The following is a 21,694-nucleotide window of genomic DNA, read 5'->3' on the forward strand; positions in this document are numbered from 1 at the left end:
ACCAGAGTGTAGCTCACTGTGAGCAAGACAACAGTTGTAGCTCCTATACCATTACTACTGAATGATGTTGTAAGCACCACTGAGACCACCATGGAAAAGAAAGCTAAAAGATCATCAGAAATGGGACCTTCAGAGGGAAAAGGACTAGGGTAAAGGCTCACACTGCATTCTGTGATGTAGGTTGCCAGGTCCTGCTCCAGGAGGGACCGCTGGGTCTCAGAGGCTTTCAGTTCCACCTCCTTTTGGCTAAGTACAGCCTCCACCTCTGACACCCTCCGGTGCAATCGTGTCATTTCCTGCTCCATCTGTAACAAACATTGAAAGGTTAAAAAACATTTCAAAAGCTGTCAATTGCTGATTTCAACACACCACATATGATGAATTTCAGTCTCTTAGGGTATGTCTACACTACAAAGTTAGTTCGAACTAACGGACGTTAGTTCGAACTAACTTTAATAGGCGCTACACTAGCGCTCCGCTAGTTCGAATTTAATTCGAACTAGCGGAGCGCTTAGTTCGAACTAGGTAAACCTCATTTTACGAGGATTAAGCCTAGTTCGAACTAGCTAGTTCGAATTAAGGGCTGTGTAGACCCTTAATTCGAACTAGTGGGAGGCTAGCCCTTCCCAGGTTTCCCTGGTGGCCACTCTGGCCAACACCAGGGAAACTCTATGCCCCCCTCCCTTAAAGGGGCACGGGCTGGCTACGGTGCCCGTGTCAGGTGCAAGCCTGCCAGCACCCAGCCAGCAGACCCTGCACCTGGCACGGATCGAGCCACCCACCCGATGCCCCCCAGCCCTCCCCCTCTTCCCGGGACCAGGCTGGCGGCTCCCGGGAGCACAAGAGGCGGGCACCCGCCTGGGCTAGTGCGGACATCGTGGACCTTGTCCACGATCTCCGCACTAGGCACAGGAAAGTGGCCGTCTAGGGCAGGAGAGCTGCCAGCCTGGCCACCCAGGAGCAGGTGTGCAAGAGAATCAAGGGGGTCCATTGAGACCCCCGACCCTGAGCCCTGAGCTTACAATGGCCGTACTGGGTCAGACCAAAGGTCCATCTAGCCCAGTATCCTGTCTGCCGACAGCGGCCAACCCTAGGGCCCCTCGAGGGGATGGACCGGAGACAGTGACTAAGCCATTTGTCTCGTGCCATCCCTCTCCAGCCTTCCACAAACCTTGGGCAGGGACACCACTCCTACCCCCTGGCTACCACCACTCCATGGACCCAATCTCCATGACTTGATCTCACGTCCCTTTAAACTCTGTTCTAGTTCTAGCCTTCACAGCCTCCTGCAGCAAGGAGTTCCACAGGTTGACTCTTTGCTTTGTGAAGAACAACTTTCTGTTACTAGTTTGAAGCCTGCTACCCATTCCTTTCCTTTGGTGTCCTCTAGTCCTTCTTTATGGGAACTAATGAAGAACTTTTCTGTATGCACCCTCTCCACCCAACTCCTGCTTTTAGAGACCTCTATCCTGTCCCCCCTCCGTCTCCTCTTTTCTAAGCTGAGAAGTCCCAGTCTCTTTAGCCTCTCTTCATATGGGACCTGTTCCCAACCCCTGATCATTTTAGTTGCCCTCCCCTCTCCCAGCCTCTCTCTTCCCCTCTCCCACCTCCTTTTCCCAGTCTCCCCCAGTTTTGTTCAATAAAGACAGATTCCATTTTTGAACACAATTGTCCTTTATTTTGTACATCAAGAAGAGGGGCTAGGGAAGGGTAAGTGGAAGGAGGTGAGGGAGGAATGGGGCACGAGCCCCCGATGGGGAGGACTGGGCTGGCTCTGCGGGCTTCTGGGGGTGGAAGCTCTCCTGCAGCCCCCCAATTGCCCCCTCTCCCCAGATGGCAGCCTGCGGCAAGTGCAGCCGGGCTGATGGCCGAGTGCTGTGATGTGCCCAGTGTGGGTAGTCCGGGCACTCCAAGCCAGGACTGCTTTGCAAGCGGGGCACCCCTTAGAACTGTCTGTCCGGGGTGGGGGTCGGGTCCCTTTAAGCACAGCCCTCGGCTAGCCTGAGGCAGCATCTCCACGCTCTAAGTCCTCCTCTGATGCCCTGCCGGCACTGCTTCTGGCCATCCTTAACCCCGGTTCAGGGTCCACTTAATGTGGACATGCTAGTTCGAATTAGCAAAACGCTAATTCGAACTAGTTTTTAGTTCCAGATGCGTTAGTTCAAATTAGCTTAGTTCGAATTAACTAATTTGAACTAAGTTAGTTCAAATTAGTGCTGTAGTGTAGACATACCCTGAGGGACAGCAAAGCATTTCCACTGCGTGCTTTAGTTACCCTGTTGGACACCACAGCACTCCCAGCTATGGAGCTGGAGCTTCCTCTGGGCACGCAACAGCCCCTGACTGTTGTACTGCAGTTTCTGCAGGCTGCCCTCCAGGAACACAACCCTTCACTGAGGAGACCTTCACCATCTGTATGGGAGCGCAGCTCTTCCAGCTGCACCCCAGTGTGCACCAGCGATTCTGGCAGCTGGACACCAGTTCAGACTGGTGGGACCGGCTTGTTTTGGGGCTGTGGGACGACCAGCAGTGGCTCCAGAATTTTTGAATGAGGAAGGAGACCTTTCTGTAGCTGTGTGCCTGGCTTGTCCCTGCCCTCATGCAATGGGACACCCAGATGAGACCCGCCATCCACCTGGAGAAGCGGGTCGCCATCACTGTCTGGAAGCTCGCCTTGCTGGACAGCTACCAATCCATCGGGAACCAGTTTGGTGTGGGGAAGTCAATCGCTGGGGCCCTCATCATGCAAGTATGGTGCTCTCCCAGGGGTGGGGTGGGGGGTGAAATGCTGGAATGGGGAACCCTAGGGAAAGGGGGAGTTGGGGTTGGTGGTGAGGGAAGCTCCCTTCCCTGGGCGGTTCTCCAGTCCCGCTCTCACATAGCCCTGCCGGGGGGCGGGGGTGGACTACGTAGAGGGTGGCTCCTGGTGTGGTTGGGGGGGCTCCCAAGGGTTCTGGCACCCCTGTGATTCTCTATTTGTTTGTCTCCTTCTACAGGTGGTGAGGGCCATCAACACCGTCCTGCTGCACAGGGTCATCCACCTTGGCAACGTGGACCCCATGGTTGCTGGCTTTGCCACCATGGGCTTCCCCAACTTCGGGGGGGGCTATTGATGGCACCCACATCCCCATCCAGGCCCACGACCGCCGGGCATCTCTCTACATAAACTGCAAGGGCTACTTCTCCATGGTCCTGCAGGCCCTGGTCGACCACCGCAGGCAGTTTACCAACACCCACGTGTTCCATAGTTCCAGGCTGGCACTTTCTTCCCTGAGCACACCAGCGGGGTCAGGGACGTGGACATGCCACTGTGCATCATGAGGGATGCGGCCTACCCTCTCATGCCGTGGCTCACAAAGCTCCCAGCAAAGAATGCTTTAATGCCAGGCTGGGCAGGGCCCACATGCAAGTGGAGTGCACCTTTGGGTGTCTCAAGGCCCGTTTCCTATGCCTCCTAACCCGGCTGGATGTAGGGGAGTGGAACCTCCCCTAGGTGGTTGCCACGTGTTGCGTGCTCCACAACCTGTGTGAGAGGAAGGGGAAGGTGTTCCTTCCTGGGTGGGGGGTAGAGGCCGGCTGGGAGGGCAGGGCCTTTGAACAGCCGTGCACAGGTGCCATCCAGCAGGCCCATCAGGCAGGGGTGTGCATCCAGGAGGCCCTGAGGGAGAGTTTCTTACAAGGACCCCAGTGACACTCTCCCTGGGGCCTCCCCACTAGGGGCCTGCGCCTTGCCCCTCGCTACCTTTCCTCCAACATCCCTCCCTTCCCCCCTCCACCCCTCCTGCAGAAACAATAAAACAAACTGTTTGTTTTTGAAAAAAAATCTCTCTTTGGATATTTATTTGGAGTAGAAGTAACTGGGGAGGGACCGGGGAAAGAACCTGGGAGGGGGAAGGGATGAGAACCTTGGAGTGGGGAGGAGGGAGCTTAAAAGGGGGAGGAGGGGTGAGGAGAGGCTCAGGGCTGGGGCTTGGAGTAGCACCTAGCTCAGCTGGCTTGTGTGCGGGGACCACGGCGACCACAGGGGCGGGTGCGGGGGGAGGCTAGGGGGAAAAGCAGGAGAGTGGCATGGGAGGAGGGGCAGGACCAGGAGCAGCAGCAGGAGCAGGAGCTGGCTCCAGGTGGGTGAGGAGAGCCTGCACGGTTGCACACACGGTGGAGCCCTGTTGCAGCATCTCCACCACTGCATGTCCTCCCAGAGCCTCTGGTCCAGCGTCTCGTGCAGGGCCTGGAGCACAGAGATATGCTCCCACAGCAGTTCGTCCTGTGTTCTCCAGCACCTGTGGCTCCTCCGGTGGCGGGTGGCTGCCCCGGGTGGTGTTGCCCACCCCCTCTCACAGCTGGTCCAGCTGGGGAGAATAAAGAGAGACAGTCAGTCATCCCTGGAGACACTGTCCCTGAGGCCTTGCCCTCATCTGTGAGCCGAGACCGACAGTTCCTGGTCAGATGAAGGTGATGTCCTGGGAGCAAGGCCACGTGTGGCCTGGATAGCAGGCCCTTTTTTACAGGGGCCCAGACATCCCCAGGGGACCATGCTTGTCACCAGGACGTGGGGTGTGGGGGAAGCAGGCATGGCAAGTTGCCGGCTACACGGGGATCCTGTGGGCAGGAGGGGGGCCTTGGGCTGGTTGGGCTTGCCTTGGTGCCGCACACATGCCGGGTCTAGCAGCGGTGGCATCCCAAGGGGAGGGAACTTGTATCCCTGGCTGCTGTGGGAGAAGGAGTGAGGGTGTGTGTGAGCAGCAGACGCACCTGCACCTGGCAGCGCACTCCCCGGGAATGGGTGCTGCCTCGAGCATGAAGGCATGCCTGTGTGTGGCACATGTATGTGTCTGTGTCCCCCCTTGGCCCCAGCTTCCTTCTAGTGGTGACTTGTGGTGGGAGGGTGTCCCACCCAGGTGTCCCAGGCGTGCTCAGATGCAGCCTCCTGGGGCTGTGTGGCCCAGACTAGCGCTGCACATGCATCCACATGCACGGACTGCAACGCGATTCCCCAGGGCGAGAAGGCTGAGTGAGGAGTGCACCCCAGCACCTTGCCGCCCACCACCTCCACCCTGTCTGTGTGAGGTAACTAAGGTCACTCACCTGATGTTCCCTCCCCGGCCTCGGAGGATGCCTGGGACACATCCAGGCCGCAGGGTACCGGCTCCAGTATCACCAAGGTGACGGTGCTGGCCGTGTTTGGGTCCTCCTCCTCATCATCATTTAAGTTTGCAGATGATACCAAACTGGGTGGGGTTGCGACTTCTTTGGAGGATAGGGACATAATTCAGAATGACCTTAGCAAGTTAGAGAAATGGTCGGAGGTAAACAGGATGAGGTTTAATAGAGAGAAATGCAAAGTGCTCCACTTAGGAAGGAACAATCAGTTCCATACATACAAGATGGGAAGCGACTGTCTAGGAAGGAGCATGGCGGAAAGGGATCTAGGGGTCATAGTGGACCACAAGTTGAATATGAGTCAACAGTGTGATGCTGTTGCAAAAAAAGCAAATATGATTCTAGGTTGTATTAACAGGTGTGTTGTAAGCAAAACTCGTGAAGTCATTCTGCCGCTCTACTCTGCACTAGTTAGGCCTCAGCTGGAGTACTGTGTCCAGTTCTGGGCGCCACATTTCAAGAAAGATGTGGAGAAATTGGAAAGGGTACAGAGAAGAGCGACAAGAATGATTAAAGGTTTAGAGAACATGACCTATGAAGCCAGGCTTCATGAACTGGGCTTGTTTAGTTTGGAAAAAAGAAGATTAAGGGGGGACATGATAGCGGTTTTCAAATATCTAAAAGGGTGTCACAAGGAGGAAGGCGAAAATTTGTTCCTCTTGGTTTCTGAGGACAGGACAAGGAGTAATGGGCTTAAAGTGCAGCAGGGGAGGTTTAGATTGGACATTAGGAAAAAATTCCTAACTGTCAGGGTGGTCAAATATTGGAATAAATTGCCAAGGGAGGTGGTGGAATCTCCCTCTCTGGAGATATTTAAGAACAGGTTAGATAGACATCTGTCAGGGATGGTGTAGACGGAGCTTGATCCTGCCTTGAGGGCAGGGGGCTGGACTCGATGACCTCTCGAGGTCCCTTCCAGTCCTATGATTCTATGATTCTATCATCACCGTCTCTGGCCCTTGACGACCAGGGGTGGGGAAGGGGCTGCACTGCCCCCCCCAGGATGTGGTGCAGGTCCTGGTAATAGGGGCAGGAGTGTGGTTCTGCCCCAAGTGGGAGCTGTGCTCCCTCGCCCTGGCGTAGGCCTGGTGGAGCTCTTTAAGCTTTCATCCGGACCTGCTCCTGGGTCTGGATATGGCCCTTGGTGGCCATGCAGCCGTAGATATCAGTGTTGCGCTGTCTGGAGCAGAGATCCTGGAGGTTTTCCTCTTTGTCCCACACCTCAAAGAGGGCCAAGATTTCCACCCCAGACCATGATGGCGCATGCCTCTTTTGCCACCTGGGAGGCTCCTGGGAGCCATCAGACTGCTCCCTGGGAGTGGGGGAGGGCTTTTGGGGGGTTTGAGGGTTAGTCATGCTGGCCCAATGACATGCAGCAGCAGCAGCAGCAGCAGCAGCAGCAGCAGCAGCAGCAGCAGCAGCAATGTGGCTGGAGGCTGTCAGGGCCAACTTCCTGCCACAAGCCCTTTACCCTGTGGCTGCAGCTTTAAGGGCTGAAGAGGAACTATAGAGCCCTGATGACTGTGGATGGAGTGGCCAGCAGGGCACCTGTGGGATTTCCTGGAGGCCCCTTATTTTGAAATAACTCCCTGTGCCATACATGCCCTATTTCAAAATAGCTTAGTGAGGTTCCCCAAGGGTCTGTCCTGGGACCAATCCTATTCAACTTATTCATAAATGATCTAGAGAAAGGGGTAAACAGTGAGGTGGCAAAATTTGCAGATGATACCAAACTTCTCAAGATAGTTAAGACGAAAGCAGACTGTGAAGAGCTTCAAAAAGATCTCAGCAAACTAAGTGACTGGGCAACAAAATAGCAAATGAAATGTAATGTGGGTAAATGTAAAGTAATGCACATTGGAAAAAATAACCCCAACTGTATATACAATATGATGGGGGCTAATTTAGCTACAACTACTCAAGAGAGAGATCTTGGAGTCATTGTGGACAGTTCTGTGAAAACATCCACTCAGTGTGCAGCGGCGGTCAAAACAGCAAATAGAATGTTAGGAATCATTAAAAAAAGAGAATAAGATGGAGAATATCTTATTGCCCTTATATAAATCCATGGTATGCCCACATCTTGAATATTGCGTGCAGATGTGGTCACCTCGTTTCAAAAAAGATATATTGGTATTGGAAAAGGTCCAGAAAAGGGCAACAAAAATGATTAGGGGTTTGGAACGGGTCCCATGTGAAGAGAGATTAAAAAGACTTGGACTTTTCATCTTAGAAAAGAGGAGACTAAGGGGGGATATGACAGAGGTCTATAAAATCATGACTGGTGTGGAAAAAGTGAATAAGGAAGAGTTATTTACTTATTCCCACAATAAAAGAACTAGAGGTCACTAAATGAAATTAATAGGCAGCAGGTTTAAAACAAACAAAAGGACGTTTTTCTTCACTTAGCGCACAATCAACCTGTGGAACTCCTTTCCAGAAGATGCGGTGAAGGCTAGGACTAACAGGGTTCAAAAAAAGAGCTTGATAGATTCATGGAGGTTAGGTCCATCAATGGTTATTAGCCAGGATGGGTAGGAATGGTGTCCCTAGCCTCTGTTTCTCTGGAGGTGGGTGACAGGAGAGGGATCACGTGAGGATTACCTGTTGTGTCCCCTCCCTCTGGGGCTTCTGGTATTGGCCACAGTCGGCAGACAGGATACTGGGCTAGATGGACCTTTGGTCTGACCCAGTACGGCCGTTCTTATGAAATGGGTGTTATTCCTTGTGTAATGAGGTTTACAGATTTTGGAATAAGCCGTCCATTATTTCAAAATTATCTCAACAAAATAACGGTGCAGTGTAGACGCACCCTTAGAGACTCCTAGTTATAATTCTCCAGATGCTATTTAAAATTCCAATACCATTGTCTCTGATCCTGGGAATGCACAGTTCTTCACAAGGACAGATAGTAAGTTGTAAGTCACCCCATTCATTCAAGCTGCTTGTTCATATTCAGGTCATTCTTCGAACCCCAGTTAGCAAAGAAGCCACAATCATTTTTCATGTGATTTTGCAGAGACGGGTCACTTTAGCTTTATCCCAAATCCATGTTGAACCAGAGGATGGTTTCACCCCCCTCCCTATCTCCTTGCAGGAATAAATGATCAAATCCAGCACAAGACAGGGAGACAAATAATTGTACTCAAAGTCTCAAACAATACTTGAGGTTTTATAGACTCTAGGGAGTTCTCTTGATTCAGAAAGAACAGTTAAAAGATATTCACCAACTCAATGAAATGGCAACAGTTACACAAGTAGAAGCTGAAGGACTAGGAAGAGACACTTTGTATCACTCAGAACAGAAATGCAGCAACTCTGCAACCGATGAGGAGGAAATACCACACGCTGGAAAGAAGCAGTCATCTGTGTCATGGTGAGAAAAGGGCTGTTTAAAATCCAGAGCCTCCTCTTGTTAAGTTTAACACATCTACAGTAAAGGCATGGCCTAAATTCATCTTCTTCTGTACTGAACAGGAAGCCACTTCACTGATGGAAAAGAACTTTGCTCACCACAGATCTGGATGATCAGCAGCATCTGACAGATCTCTTGGCATACACTGGTTGTAGATTCCTGGAGCAACGAGGGAGGCCACTCACATAAATAAATACCTTGTGACACTTGTCCTGGGTGTCCTGCAGCTCTTTGCTCTTTAGAAGGAGTTTCTTTTCCATGGAGCTGATCTTAGCTGGAGAGTCTAACCCCAAGACAACAGTTCTAAAAGAACAAAGCCAAAAAATACATAAATATAGACAAAATAGCACAGGACTCTCCACTTAACTTTCGCCAGATCATTAGGTAGTTATCAGGGGTTAAATGAGGAGGAAAGATAAGGCAAATTTTATGGTATAACAGTTACAAGATTAGGTCAATCAACATTGTGAATCTTTAGTAACCACCATGTCAGATCCTCTACTGGTTACAAGATTAGTATTTTCATTTACTCAGTACATTTTAAGACATAACATCAAATAATGCGACACAAAGCATTTCTAGATGCTTCTTGTGTATATCTATTTGTTACTATTACACAGGTTTCAAAAACAAAAGCAGATAGTACTAGAAAAGCAACGGAAAGCTTAAAATGTGCCAAACTCTGAACCACAGTGAGCTCAAGCGCCTGCTCTTTAACTTGTTTTCTGCTATCTAAGTATTTTACTAAAACATGAGAGGGCTGGGGTTGTCCTCTCTTCCCACGGCAGCCTCATCTCCAGCCCCACCCCAGAGCAATGATTTAAAATGAAGAAAAAACAATAATTATTTGAGTTAAGGACCTGAGCAATGCTGGGTAAATCTTCTAGTTCAAAATAAATAAAAAAAAAAAATCACTTAAAATACATGTGTTAATTGTGGCAAATTTTTCTTACTATGAAAATCAGTACATCTCAATGTCAAAGCAAGCATATATGGGATTTGCATTAGGCACATATACTTAAGAGTTTAGCAGTGTCCACTTCGGCTAATTCCTCCTTTCATGCAAACTACACAGATTGCTTCATAAGTACTCCTACCACATTTTTGTCTCAAAAAGAGAGAGCAATCAAGAGAAATGGGATACTTAAAATCTAACAGAAGCCTTATCACAGAGATCCAAACTCACAAAAGATGTTATGACAAGATGTGAAATGTGTGTTGTAGGTCAGTGGTTCCCAACCTTTGATTATACGGACCCCTTTTCAATCTATTAAAATTTCATGGACCCCCCTCCCCCTGGGGAGGGAAAAAAAAAAAAGAAAAATGACAATTGGGCCCACCATGGTGGGCCCGATCCTTATTTTTAAACTTTCCATGGACCCCCTGCAGTACTGTCATAGACCACCAGGGGTCTGCGGCCCACAGGTTGGGAACCACTGTTGTAGGTCATTGTTCCATACCCCTTCATTCAGAGTTCTCAGAAGTCATACACATTCAATCTGACAGCAAAAGCTACCATGGAAATATATCACTCAACTGGTATAATCTCAGAATATTTAATTAAATTAACCATTAAACCAAGTATTGCTTTGCTCAGCACAACAGTGTCTGCAATTTCCTCTGAGGAGTGAAGAAATGACTAACAAGAGAATCAACTCATGTAAATAAAAAACAGGAATAATGGGGGATATAAAAAAACCTCAAGTCTTGGTCAAATCTACAATAGCAAATACTAACCACACTGCCTGTGCTAGATTATGTCACAGGGGGGCTCGTCTACACTGGCCCCTTTTCCGGAAGGGGCATGTAAATTTCATGAGTCGTAGTAGGGAAATGCGCGGGGGATTTAAATATCCCCCGCGGCATTTAAATAAAAATGTCCACCGCTTTTTTCCGGCTTTTAAAAAAGCCGGAAAAGAGCGTCTACACTGGCCCCGATCCTCCGGAAAAAGTGCCCTTTTCCGGAGGATCTTATTCCTACTTCGAAGTAGGAATAAGATCCTCCGGAAAAGGGCACTTTTTCCGGAGGATCGGGGCCAGTGTAGACGCTCTTTTCCGGCTTTTTTAAAAGCCGGAAAAAAGCGGCGGACATTTTTATTTAAATGCCGCGGGGGATATTTAAATCCCCCGCGCATTTCCCTACTACGACTCATGAAATTTACATGCCCCTTCCAGAAAAGGGGCCAGTGTAGACGTAGCCAGATATTTTAGTAAAAGTCATGTGGGCAATAATAAATCATGGAAGCCCAAGTCCTGCCACGTATGGTGCTGAAGAAGTCAAGGAGATCAATTACAGTACTGGAATCCATGACCAAATCATATCCTTACTCATGCTCTGTTTTCTAACTTCATTCCCATCTCTACCCTTCCACCTCCAGCCTTTCCTTTTTTGCTCCCTCTTAAATGACTACTCCACCCTAAAGCACACACACACACAAACAACCACTGATACCATCAAGATATGAATGCAGTAAACTGAGAAAGCAGAATATTATTGGAATCTTGTTCTTCCTTTCCAAGGACTGGAACACAAACCTACCAGATAGAGGTCAATACAAAAAACAACAGTGAAAGAAATCCTCACCAGCAAAGTAAAAATACTTGTGACAAGACCAGCCCCACTCCCAACCTCAGCTGCTGGGGAGGAGACAGGTGCTGAGATATCTACTAAGGATGTAAAGATTAACCAGTTACCTGGTAAGCATTCGGTTCCACCGCAACAGTCCCAGAGGGGGCAAGCGGGACCCCAGCCATGGTGCAGCAGCCCCAGACACAGTCCGCTATGCCTGTCCACAGGTCTGGTAAGCCCTCCCCCCCAGCTGCCCTATATGCCCACCAATGGTTAACCAGTTACATGATATAATTTTAAATTGTTTAACCAGTTAACTATTTTGATCGATATTTACATCTCTAATATCTACTTGGATCAAACCTGAAAATTCCTCATTTTGCATCAGCCTTGCCTCTACCTACTATGATAAATTTGAAGAACTAGTCCTCATCACACTTCTCCAGTGTCTATTATTGGAATAAGGACAAGAAGAGTTGGGGAAAAAGAGAATTATGAAAGGCCTGCTCTAGCCCCTCTTCCATCCTTTTTTGAAGTCCCCTTTACCCATTGTGACGGGGTGTCCCAGCCCCGCCCTGTAGAACAGACTGTGGGCTGGGCCCAGCTGGCTGAAACCACCCCTCCCCCACGGCCTTGTGGGGCATGCTCACAGGTGAGCTTGAGTATAAAAAGCCGAGAGGTGGATCATTCAGGGGGGACTGCAGAAGGGGAAGGATGTGATGTGAGAGCTCTAGAGCCAGATGAGCAGATGCAGCCTGACCCAGCAACCACCATAGCCCCAGCAGCAATTGCAGCTGCAGTCATGGTCCAGGAGGCCGTCTGGAGGTACGGTGATGGGGAGATGCATGGGGTAGTAGGAAGTAGCCCAGGGTGGGGAATTGACACCTGAGTGCTCAGTGTGTTGCAGTGGGATTCCCTGCTGAGCAAGCATTGGATTCTGCCACTGCCAACAGGGCCCTGGGCTGGGACCTGGTGGAGTGGGAGGGCAGCAATATCTGTGCCCCAGATGGCCCCGGGCCTATACACAGGTGGGGGGGTCCTAGCACCCAATCCCACCTACCCCGAACAAGTCCTGTCCGGTTCCAAGAAACCAGCCACAGATCCCTGGTCAATTTACCCTCTGGATCTTACCCACAAATCACGCTGGGCCAATCCTTTAGAATCTAACAACTAAAGGTTTATTATCACAAGAAAGAAAAGCATGAGAGTAAGGTTGTTAAAGGATAGTACGTTACATGCACCGAATCTCCCAGTTCTCGATGCAGGCTCTAGCAGAGATGTTGCAGCTGCTGGTTTAAGAGTCCTTGTTGCACATCCTAGCATCAGGATGGGTTCACAGGTCTTCCAGGCTCTTCGATCCCTGCAATGCTGCCTCTGGGATGAAGTGCTGAGCTGAGAACAAAATGGCCTCGACCACATGGCCTCTTTATACCTCCTTCCTGGCCTCTTCTTGTATGTAGCAGGTCACCTGGTCAGAGGCCAATCTCTGTGTTTCCTGCTGGCTGCTCTCAGGTGACAGCCCCCATTCTTTAGGTGTGTCCTTGGCCCATCAAGTGCCATTGTCCCACAGGGCCTGGCTACTCAGCCTGTCCATAGCAATGCTTAACCCCATTCAGAGAAATATTCAGTATCCACACAGATTACAGATTCCTACCTACACACACAGACATTATACACTCACATAAATAGCATACATAAGATCAGCAAACAATAAGCTCCCATTCAATACCCCACATGGCCCCCTTCTATACCATTTTTGGGGCCAACACCCCCACCTATGGGTGCAGCAGAGATCTGGCTGCTCCCCTCAAATTTGGTAACGTGACTCCCCCAACGCAAAATTGATGCAGGAAGTGATGCCAGTAACATCACTGAGGGCATCACAGGCCTCCCCATGCTTTGGCTCTGTGTCATCACATGTTCTAACCCAATGTTAGAAACAACAGTACAGTGCTGGATCAGTGTATGAGAACCCAGTTTGCCTAAAATAGGCTTCATTACTGCAAGGTCTGTCCTAGTGACAACCACATCCTTGCACTGTCTTAGAATCCCAAGGTAAAACTTGGTAAAACCCAGAACTAATTGGATCTGCCTTTGTAGCATGATCCCCATGTGCGTCAGGTGATTCTGCCCAGAGCTGAAGAAAATAGTGAATTTATCCAGGCCAGCTCTGGCAACTCTCTGAACAACAATGAACACTGTGTGAATGCAGGTATTCTCACCCCAAATCGTGTAGGCATTTTTGCATTTAGCCACGAAAACAAAATGGTGGCGTGCCTCAGTTTCCCTTTTCACACAGGACCTTCTGGCTGGAACCCTTTTTGTCCTGTAAGAAGTTCCAAGACCAGTTACAAGCATTAACCATGAACTAGCAACATCACAATGTCCCTTTACATACCGTCTGTCGTTTGGTACATCTCCAGACAGATTACATGGTATTTCCATAAGATCATGCACATTGTATACCTTTACATTTCTCTGCAACAATAACACATTGGTTACAAGAATTAACATCAGTAACAAGAACAATCCTATACCAGGTGTATATTGACATTCTCCATCATGCCCCTTCTCTGGCCCCACACCATTGCAGTTTTGGCCCTTCAGGTTCAAATTGCAAATCTTCTTGGCCAAAGCAAGTCCTGCCCCTCCCCCTTGTCCTCTGGGCTCCAGGCCTGAAACCTCTGGCTTGACCAAGACAAAAGGCTGGCTGGGAGTGACTCCCTGGCTCACAATGGCCCTGGAATTCTCCCCCTTCCCCCACTCAGTGGGGTAACAGCAGTAAGCTGTAGACTCTCAAGTCTCTCCTCTGTCCACCTCCAACCTCTGTTTCCACATGGAACCAGATATCAACTTCCCTGATAGTCTGAGTGTCCACCGTGTCCAGAGATGGGAGCGTAACTGCCATCTCCTGCATCCTAGGGAGAGTGACCACACAGCTGTTCTGCTCTGCATACTTAGCTACACAGCCCTTCTCCTGAATCTGAGACACTAAGTTCCCACTCTCCTCACTCACCTGGGAATAATCCTGTCACACACACACTGACTTCCCAGCAAGCTGGTCACACACAGTCACTGGGTTAGCAGCCTGCTCCAGTTCTCTGGATGTTCCTGCCTCATCTGGAACAACCCTCAGTCCCTTGGAGACTTCACAACCATCCACACTGGATTTGTCTACATCCAAATCAGTGGAGTCACTGCTAATGGACAAATTCTGTCCCTCAGGCACGGCAACAAGTGCCTCACACAACAAGCTGCTGCCTTTTACAGGCAGAGCTTTCTCCTGAATGCCTTCTCTAAGCCAGGCAACGTCACCTCTCTCAGTTACTGCAAACTGCTTGCTACAAGCACTGCCAGGACTCTCCTCCCTATGAGCTTCCTTAGGAAACAGTTCACCCTTCTCTGGCTCCACAGCAGCATTACCCTGCTAAGCCACAACCAACTCTTCAACTAGAACTCCGCTCTGGCCAGCCACTCCAGACTGCCCCAGAGAAACATTTCCCTGATTTCTGGGCCCTTCCTGCCCCGGTTCTGATTCCAGCCTCACCTCCGAGGCATCAGACGGGCACTCACCCACAGGCTCACTGCCCCCCTGCACAGACACCCAGCCATCTGCCACCGGCACACATGTAGAGACACTTTCTCCTTGGTTACAGGGAGACTGACCAGCTCCAGGAAACTTTCCATACCCACATGCACCCCCTTCCCAAACCTCCCTGTTAGCTACAGGTAACACAAAAGGTTTGCATTCACACATGCTTTGGGGTTTGGTTCTCACATCAGCTGGGTAAAATACGTCTGCCATATCATAAGCACACCGCATACCCACAGAGTTACACATTGAACCTTCAGGAGAATACAGTCTCTCTTGTTCTTTTAGTCTCTTAAGCTGGAGGTCAAGTCTAGCATTTTCCTCCTTGGCTAGGGCCATCTTCTTTGCATGCTCTACCTCTTCCCTCCGCTGTCTCTCAGCATATTCTGCCTTTTTCTCCTCAAGTTCCCGATCCATCTCCTTCTGTCTCTTAGCAATTTCTTCATCTGCTTTCTGCCTTCTTTCAGCAGCTTCCTTGGCTCGCTTCTGCTCCCTTTCATCCACATCTCTGGTTAGTAACAACACTACCAGATCTAGTTTAGAGGCCCTCTTCCTAAAGGCAATGCCTCTCCCCAAGCACAAATCCTTCAGAGCACTTTTGCCCAGACTCTCATATAATCCCGGGATCATCGCAGCGGCTCTTTAACCAACCAAACTCTCAACACCAAAAATCAAATTTAGACAGCGTGGGGTCCTGATCCCAAAGCTCAATTGACCAAGATCTGTGGATCCTGCCGACTACGCCACTGTGACGGACCGGGCAGTCTCTGGGCACAGCTGAGGGCGTCCGCTCAGGGCGAATTGCTCAAATTCGGGGCTCCTTACAGCCCCCAGACTGGTGACCTCTCCAAGCAGGCCACAAACCAGTCTCACAGAGCGCTTCAGCAACCTGCCTGAAGCCTCATGAGCAAAACCCCTCCGACACCCCAGCAATATCCGTGCCCCAGATGGCCCCGGGCCTATACACAGGTGGGGGGTCCTAGCACCCAATCCCACCTACCCCGAACAAGTTCTGTCTGGTTCCAAGAAACCAGCCACAGATCCCTGGTCAATTTACCCTCTGGACCTTACCCACAAATCACGCTGGGCCAATCCTTTAGAATCTAACAACTAAAGGTTTATTATCACAAGAAAGAAAAGCATGAGAGTAAGGTTGTTAAAGAATAGTACGTTACATGCACCGAATCTCCCAGTTCTCGATGCAGGCTCTAGCAGAGATGTTGCAGCTGCTGGTTTAAAAGTCCTTGTTGCACATCCTAGCATCAGGATGGGTTCACAGGTCTTCCAGGCTCTTCGATCCCTGCAATGCTGCCTCTGGGATGAAGTGCTGAGCTGAGAACAAAATGGCCTCAACCACATGGCCTCTTTATACCTCCTTCCTGGCCTCTTCTAGTATGTAGCAGGTCACCTGGTCAGAGGCCAGGTCAGGTCACCTGGTCAGAGGCCACAGAGGTCTGTGTTTCCTGCTGGCTGCTCTCAGGTGACAGCCCCCATTCTTTAGGTGTGTCCTTGGCCCATCAAGTGCCATTGTCCCACAGGGCCTGGCTACTCAGCCTGTCCATAGCAATGCTTAACCACATTCAGAGAAATATTCAGCTTCCACACAGATTACAGATTCCTACCTACACACACAGACATTATACACTCACATAAATAGCGTACATAAGATCAGCAAACAATAAGCTCCCATTCAATACCCCACATGGCCCCCTTCTATACCATTTTTGGGGCCAACACCCCCACCTATGGGTGCAGCAGCAATCTGGCTGCTCCCCTCAAATTTGGTAACGTGACACTGGGTCCCCTAACCCCTGGCCCCCCACAGTGCTCCTGGGTGGAGATAGTTTCCCTGTGGACTAGGCCTCAGGGCTGTATTTACCCCAGTACAGAAGGACTGTTATTAAGGACCAGGCCTCTGAGCTGTATTAACCCCTATAGAGGGGACTGTCAGCTGGACTCTGGCTGCTATTTGGGGCTCTGACGGCCAGGCTGTAGAAACCCTGGTAAGGGGAGCTGAGACTTGGACTCCGGCCATTGGGCCGTATGGATGCTGATAGGCAGGCCCGTGTTGGGCTTTGACTGTGGGATCCTGCCCGAGGGGAGCACACCCCTCGACACCCATGAATAAAAGCATAAGCCTCTCTGCTGTTGCTGCTGCTCAAGGCTTTGCCAAGCAGTGGCAACAATGTGAAAGTTACATGATTTTGATAGTTTTGCTACTACTCTCTAGATTCTGACTGGAACATAGGACTGGAAGGAACCTCTTAGGTCATTAAGTCCAGTCCCTGCTATTGCATATAATCCCATTCATAAATTTATCACACTCCATATTCAAACTAGCTAAACAGTTTGCCCCCACTACTCCCATTGGAAAGGTATGCCAAAAATCTTCCTCCTCTGATATTTAGATATTTTCCCATAGGTAAATTTAGGCTGGAAATTTAGAAGCGCTTATACGCATTTGTTCTTGTGTTTTTTAGCTCAAAAAGCTCTACTCCCTCCCTGGTGTTTACTTCCCAATGTATTTATAGAGAGCAAGCATATCCCCTCTCAGCTTTCATTTTGCTAGTCTAAACAAGCCCAGCTCTTAGTTTCCTTTGGTAAGACAAGCTCTCCATTCCCCTAAACATCCTAGCAATCTTTGTATGCATCCATTCCAGTTTGAATTAATCTGTATTGAATGAGTGACCAGATCTGTATACAATATTCCAGATGAGGTCTTAACAGTGCCTTGTACAATGGCATTAATACTTCCCTATGTCTATTAGAAATACCTAACCTAATACATCCCAGATGTAGCGAAAGTAACATGAACCTTGTTAATTACAATCTACCGCTGGTGCTGCACAAAACTATGAGCAGCAAATAAAGGCACTGGAGATATCAGACTGCAGACACAGGAAACCAGCTCTGCATCACTTAGCATAAGAATGACAATTCCTTTTTAAATAAAAGTTTACATTCTATATTGATGAATTAGGACCTCATACTTTTTAGAAAAAGTACCCTATTTACTATGAGCAAATACCCAAATGATTTTTAAGTCATACCTTCTGTTTGTTTGTTCTCATTTACCAGTTCCTGTCTAAGATTAGATTAAGCTTCCTAGGGCAGGTAATGTGTCTTATTTAATCAATAAAGCACCTAGCACACTGTGGACACTTTAGGTGCATCTACACAGCACCCTTACCTCAAAATAAGCTATGCCATTTGCACTATGGAAATTGCGTAGCTTATTTAAAAATTAAGGTGCTATTCCAAAACGTCCCTTATCCCTTGTGCAATGAGGTTTACAGGGACGTCAGAATATAACGGGCTTGCTCTTAAGATGCAGAATGTCCACTGTGTAGACATAGACTTTATAATTTATAAATAAGACATCATCTTCATTCCCCACCCTAACACTGGCACCAAGGAGATCACTAGTCACTGCACTAGTTGAAATACTAGTTCAAAGTGAGCTTAAATAATGATGTATCCAAATTGCCCTCATTCCTTGCAATATTTAGCAGCTGCTTTTCAAAACAAAATATAGTTGCTTGCTCCCAAAGGGAAATCCAGAACGAGTTTGTGAAAATCTAGTTCTAAAGTAAAGTTCAGCCTATGAAATAAGCAGAATCTTATCTTTTTCTTCCAAAAGAAATTTAATATGATCAATTTTGTGCATCAGCATACAGAAAACAAAACTGCGTCAGGAAGTTCTACACAATTTCACCCATAATTCTGCCACTCATATTAATCTTGATCCTCCTTTGCTGTATCTTCACTGTTCTACTATTAGAACCCAAAACAAAAATTCAGTTATCCTTTGCTGTTATATGCACCACCTCCTACTAATCAGTTCCAATATAGCTTTGACAATGAATACCTCTAATAACCTGCAACACCCCCATTATGATCAGCCTTGAACCATTATCACACAGATATGCCAATGCACCTGACACTTAACCTTAAACTAGGGCTGGGCAAAATATGGGCCGCATCCAGCCCTCCAAGCCGCTGGATCCGGCCCGCGGACACAGTAGGGAGCCTCGGCCAGGCTCCCTGCTTGCCTCGCCCCACCCACATGCCACTCAGAGAAATGGCCCAGCAGCTGCTTTTTTCATAACTGTGAGCCTGGGGGGGGGGGGGTGCATGGGAAGGCTTCATGTGCTGCTCCTGCCCCAGCACAATCCCATTGGCCAGAAACTGAATTTGAATAACAGGAAGCACCATGCCTTCCTCCAGCTCAGTTATTCACACATGCACATGGCCCCTGCAGCCTGTGCATGGGCAGGGCAGGGCAGGGCAGGCAGGCAGGCAGGCAGCCTGCCTCAGAAACGTGCAGGGCTTCTGGCTGTGAGTCACCCAGGTAAGTCTCCCAGCCAGAGCCTGCCTCTGACACCCCAGCCCCTCCTTTCCCCAACCCTCTGCCCCACCACTCCTGCCCCCCTACCCCACATAACCTAAACCCTCTGCTCCCCTCCTGCACCCATATCCCCTCCCAGATCTGGCACCCCAATCCCCTGCCCCAGATCACAATCCCCTCCTGTCCTAGGTCCCAAACCAAACTCCTGCACCCCAATCCCCTGCTCTAGGTCCCAAACCAAACCCCTGCACCCTCTCCTATACTCCAAACTCCTGCCCCAGGTCACAACCCCCTCCTGCCCTAGGTCACATCCCAAATCCCTGCACCCCAGTCCAGTGCCTCAGATCACAACTGCCTCCTTCATTCAAACTCCCTCCCAGAACCCACACTCCCTCACCCCAAGCTCCATCCCAGACCCCACACCTCCTCCATTAATATCATGGAAGAGTGCAGCCCTTGAACACTTTCCAAAATCTTGGAGTGGCCCCCTGTCAAAGTATTGCCCACCCCTGCCTTAAACCCTTTCCTCTAGCAATACACACAGATCAGGTCCTGGGCCTCTACTGACAGTTGACCAGAAAGCTTACTCCCTAGTGGGCTGGTTGCCAGATACACAAATGGCAAACACCATAAGTCATTTAACTTACAATTCAAGGTAGATTTTAACCCCAAATATGCAGTTGAAAATTTACCAACTCCAAAACTACTTCTACTGACATCTCACGAAGAGCCAACATCTCTTCTTTCAACCATTATTTTAACTTCCTCCTTCTCCCTCCCAACCATGAAGGCAACACCTGTGAGGAGGGGCAGACACTAAAGACAGTCAGTCTCTCTCCTTCTGATAACTGGTGTAGACATTATGTAACCTTGACTCAAAACATGGGCAAGAGCCAAGAATACTACCACATTTGGTTCCATAATTCTCTCAAGCAACTTACTCAGCACCAACAACAACTACTGCGATCAATATGATAGAGACATGAAATCCGGCTTTAAGTCCCTGATGGGAGCTATGTATCAGCACCAAAAGGCAATGGTTAAAACTAAAAGATAACACCTTAGCATGTTGAGTTACCAAACCAGCTAAAGGAACTGCATTTGTGTGTGGCCTTCTGGTACTGGAATAAGGACTCCTCAATTTGATGTGCTGCACTAATGCATTTCTCATTGGCTCGAACAACAGGAGCCAAGGACTTACCAGGTTAAAGAGGTTTACACCATGTCATTTACACTTTCCTCTTCCTCTCTTGGAAATCCTAATTCCATTCCAAATGAAGACTAATTTTGTGGTTCTCAGTTCCATACCCCCTGCACTCTGTCTCTGACCCTGTAACACATCTACAATACAGCAATGCCCCCCAGTCTGTGTTAAACTTGACCAAGCAGTACACACTGCCAGCTCACTAGCCCATCAGCACACACTTCTGGATTCTCCATCCCTGCGGATCACTGATTCAGCCTTACACCCGCCCCTAGCTTTGTGACATCCAGCCTCTGCATTTCTGACCTGACAGAACATACCCACACTTCAGCCTCTGAACTCCACAGGATAGTCCTTCTTCCGGATACCTGTAAAAACCAGAAATCAAACCACCCACTCCTTTCCAGAGCAGTAAACACAACTAATCTAAAGTAACCAAATTACAATTTTTAGCAATGTCAGTTTCAGAACCAGCCTTCTTATTTTCTATACAAAGCAAGAGAACAATATTAAATATACAAACCCACAGCAGCAACAGATAGAGCCTAAAGCGGTCAGCTCCCCTAAAGCAGAGCACAGGCCAGTTAAAAGCAGCTTTCCCCCTCCCCCACCCACTCCCCACTAAAAGCCCTGATTTTTTTCTTCTACTAATCCTGTTCACTAAGACAGTAATTCCCACTTACTGTGATCTGAGGATCCCTAGAGCCTTGATGAAGGAAAACCATACAAATGGTAAATCTTCACCTGAAAAACCAGCTGGGTTCAACTGACGCAGAGAGGATAAAACCCGCAAATTCTTCTCTGGTTCAGCAAAATGTGAGGTGTCATCAGACCTGAGGGTAGGAAAGAAGGAGGGAGGAGCTGGTGGGGAAAAAAACAAGGAGAAAAGACAATTTTCAGCTACAGTTTGCTCTGCAATGGTCCCATTCATTCAGTGCTTGCAATGGCACTGCAGCTCCTGCTTTTAATCTTGCTAATACAAGCAGCCCGAGCTCTCAAATCCTATTACAGCAACAAGAGATTAACCCTTCAGCTACCAACATGGCTACCATTCTGCAGGCACAATGTCTCCTATGCTGGTTAAACTGGTATTTTGAGTCAAACCAAAAGCATCAGGCTAAGAAAACCTTTGGTCTACTATTTACAGATTTTTAGCTCCTGATTTTTCTAGAAAAACAAAGATGTCTCTAAACCACCCAATTAGTGGAGTAAACTATTCACAAGAATAGAGTCAGCTACCTTGTTAGCCAGCTAAGGACCAATTTCTGCCTATCACCTCTACCAGCAGCCTCTCCAGTCCAGATTTCTGGTTCTTGTTACCATCAGTAAATGAATCTTGCTCCGGGAAGATTTAAACATGCTGCAACTATTAACACCCCCCGCCCCAAAATAGCTCTTGGAGGAGA

At 48.9% G+C, this 21,694-nt stretch overlaps 1 protein-coding gene and 1 long non-coding RNA gene across 3 annotated transcripts in view; both read right to left on the reverse strand.

Annotated features, from left to right (window-relative positions):
• LOC149520834 (citron Rho-interacting kinase-like) overlaps nucleotides 1-21,242 on the reverse strand; it is a 224,885-nt gene extending 203,643 nt beyond the window's left edge. The window contains exons 1-3 of the mRNA XM_089775106.1: nucleotides 20,972-21,242; nucleotides 8,773-8,878; nucleotides 162-305 (exon numbers count right to left, since the gene is read on the reverse strand). Of these exons, the coding sequence (XP_089631232.1) occupies nucleotides 162-305; nucleotides 8,773-8,878; nucleotides 20,972-21,219 (498 nt within the window). The 5' untranslated portion in view covers nucleotides 21,220-21,242. The remainder of the gene's footprint in view (nucleotides 1-161; nucleotides 306-8,772; nucleotides 8,879-20,971) is intronic.
• LOC142823913 (uncharacterized) overlaps nucleotides 1-21,694 on the reverse strand; it is a 402,411-nt gene that overhangs the window by 270,405 nt on the left and 110,312 nt on the right. The gene's annotated exons all lie outside the window — the stretch shown is intronic.

Source organism: Pelodiscus sinensis, chromosome W (assembly GCF_052426305.1).
Source record: "Pelodiscus sinensis isolate ZL-2025 chromosome W, ASM5242630v1, whole genome shotgun sequence".
Classification (NCBI taxonomy): Eukaryota; Metazoa; Chordata; order Testudines; family Trionychidae; genus Pelodiscus; species Pelodiscus sinensis.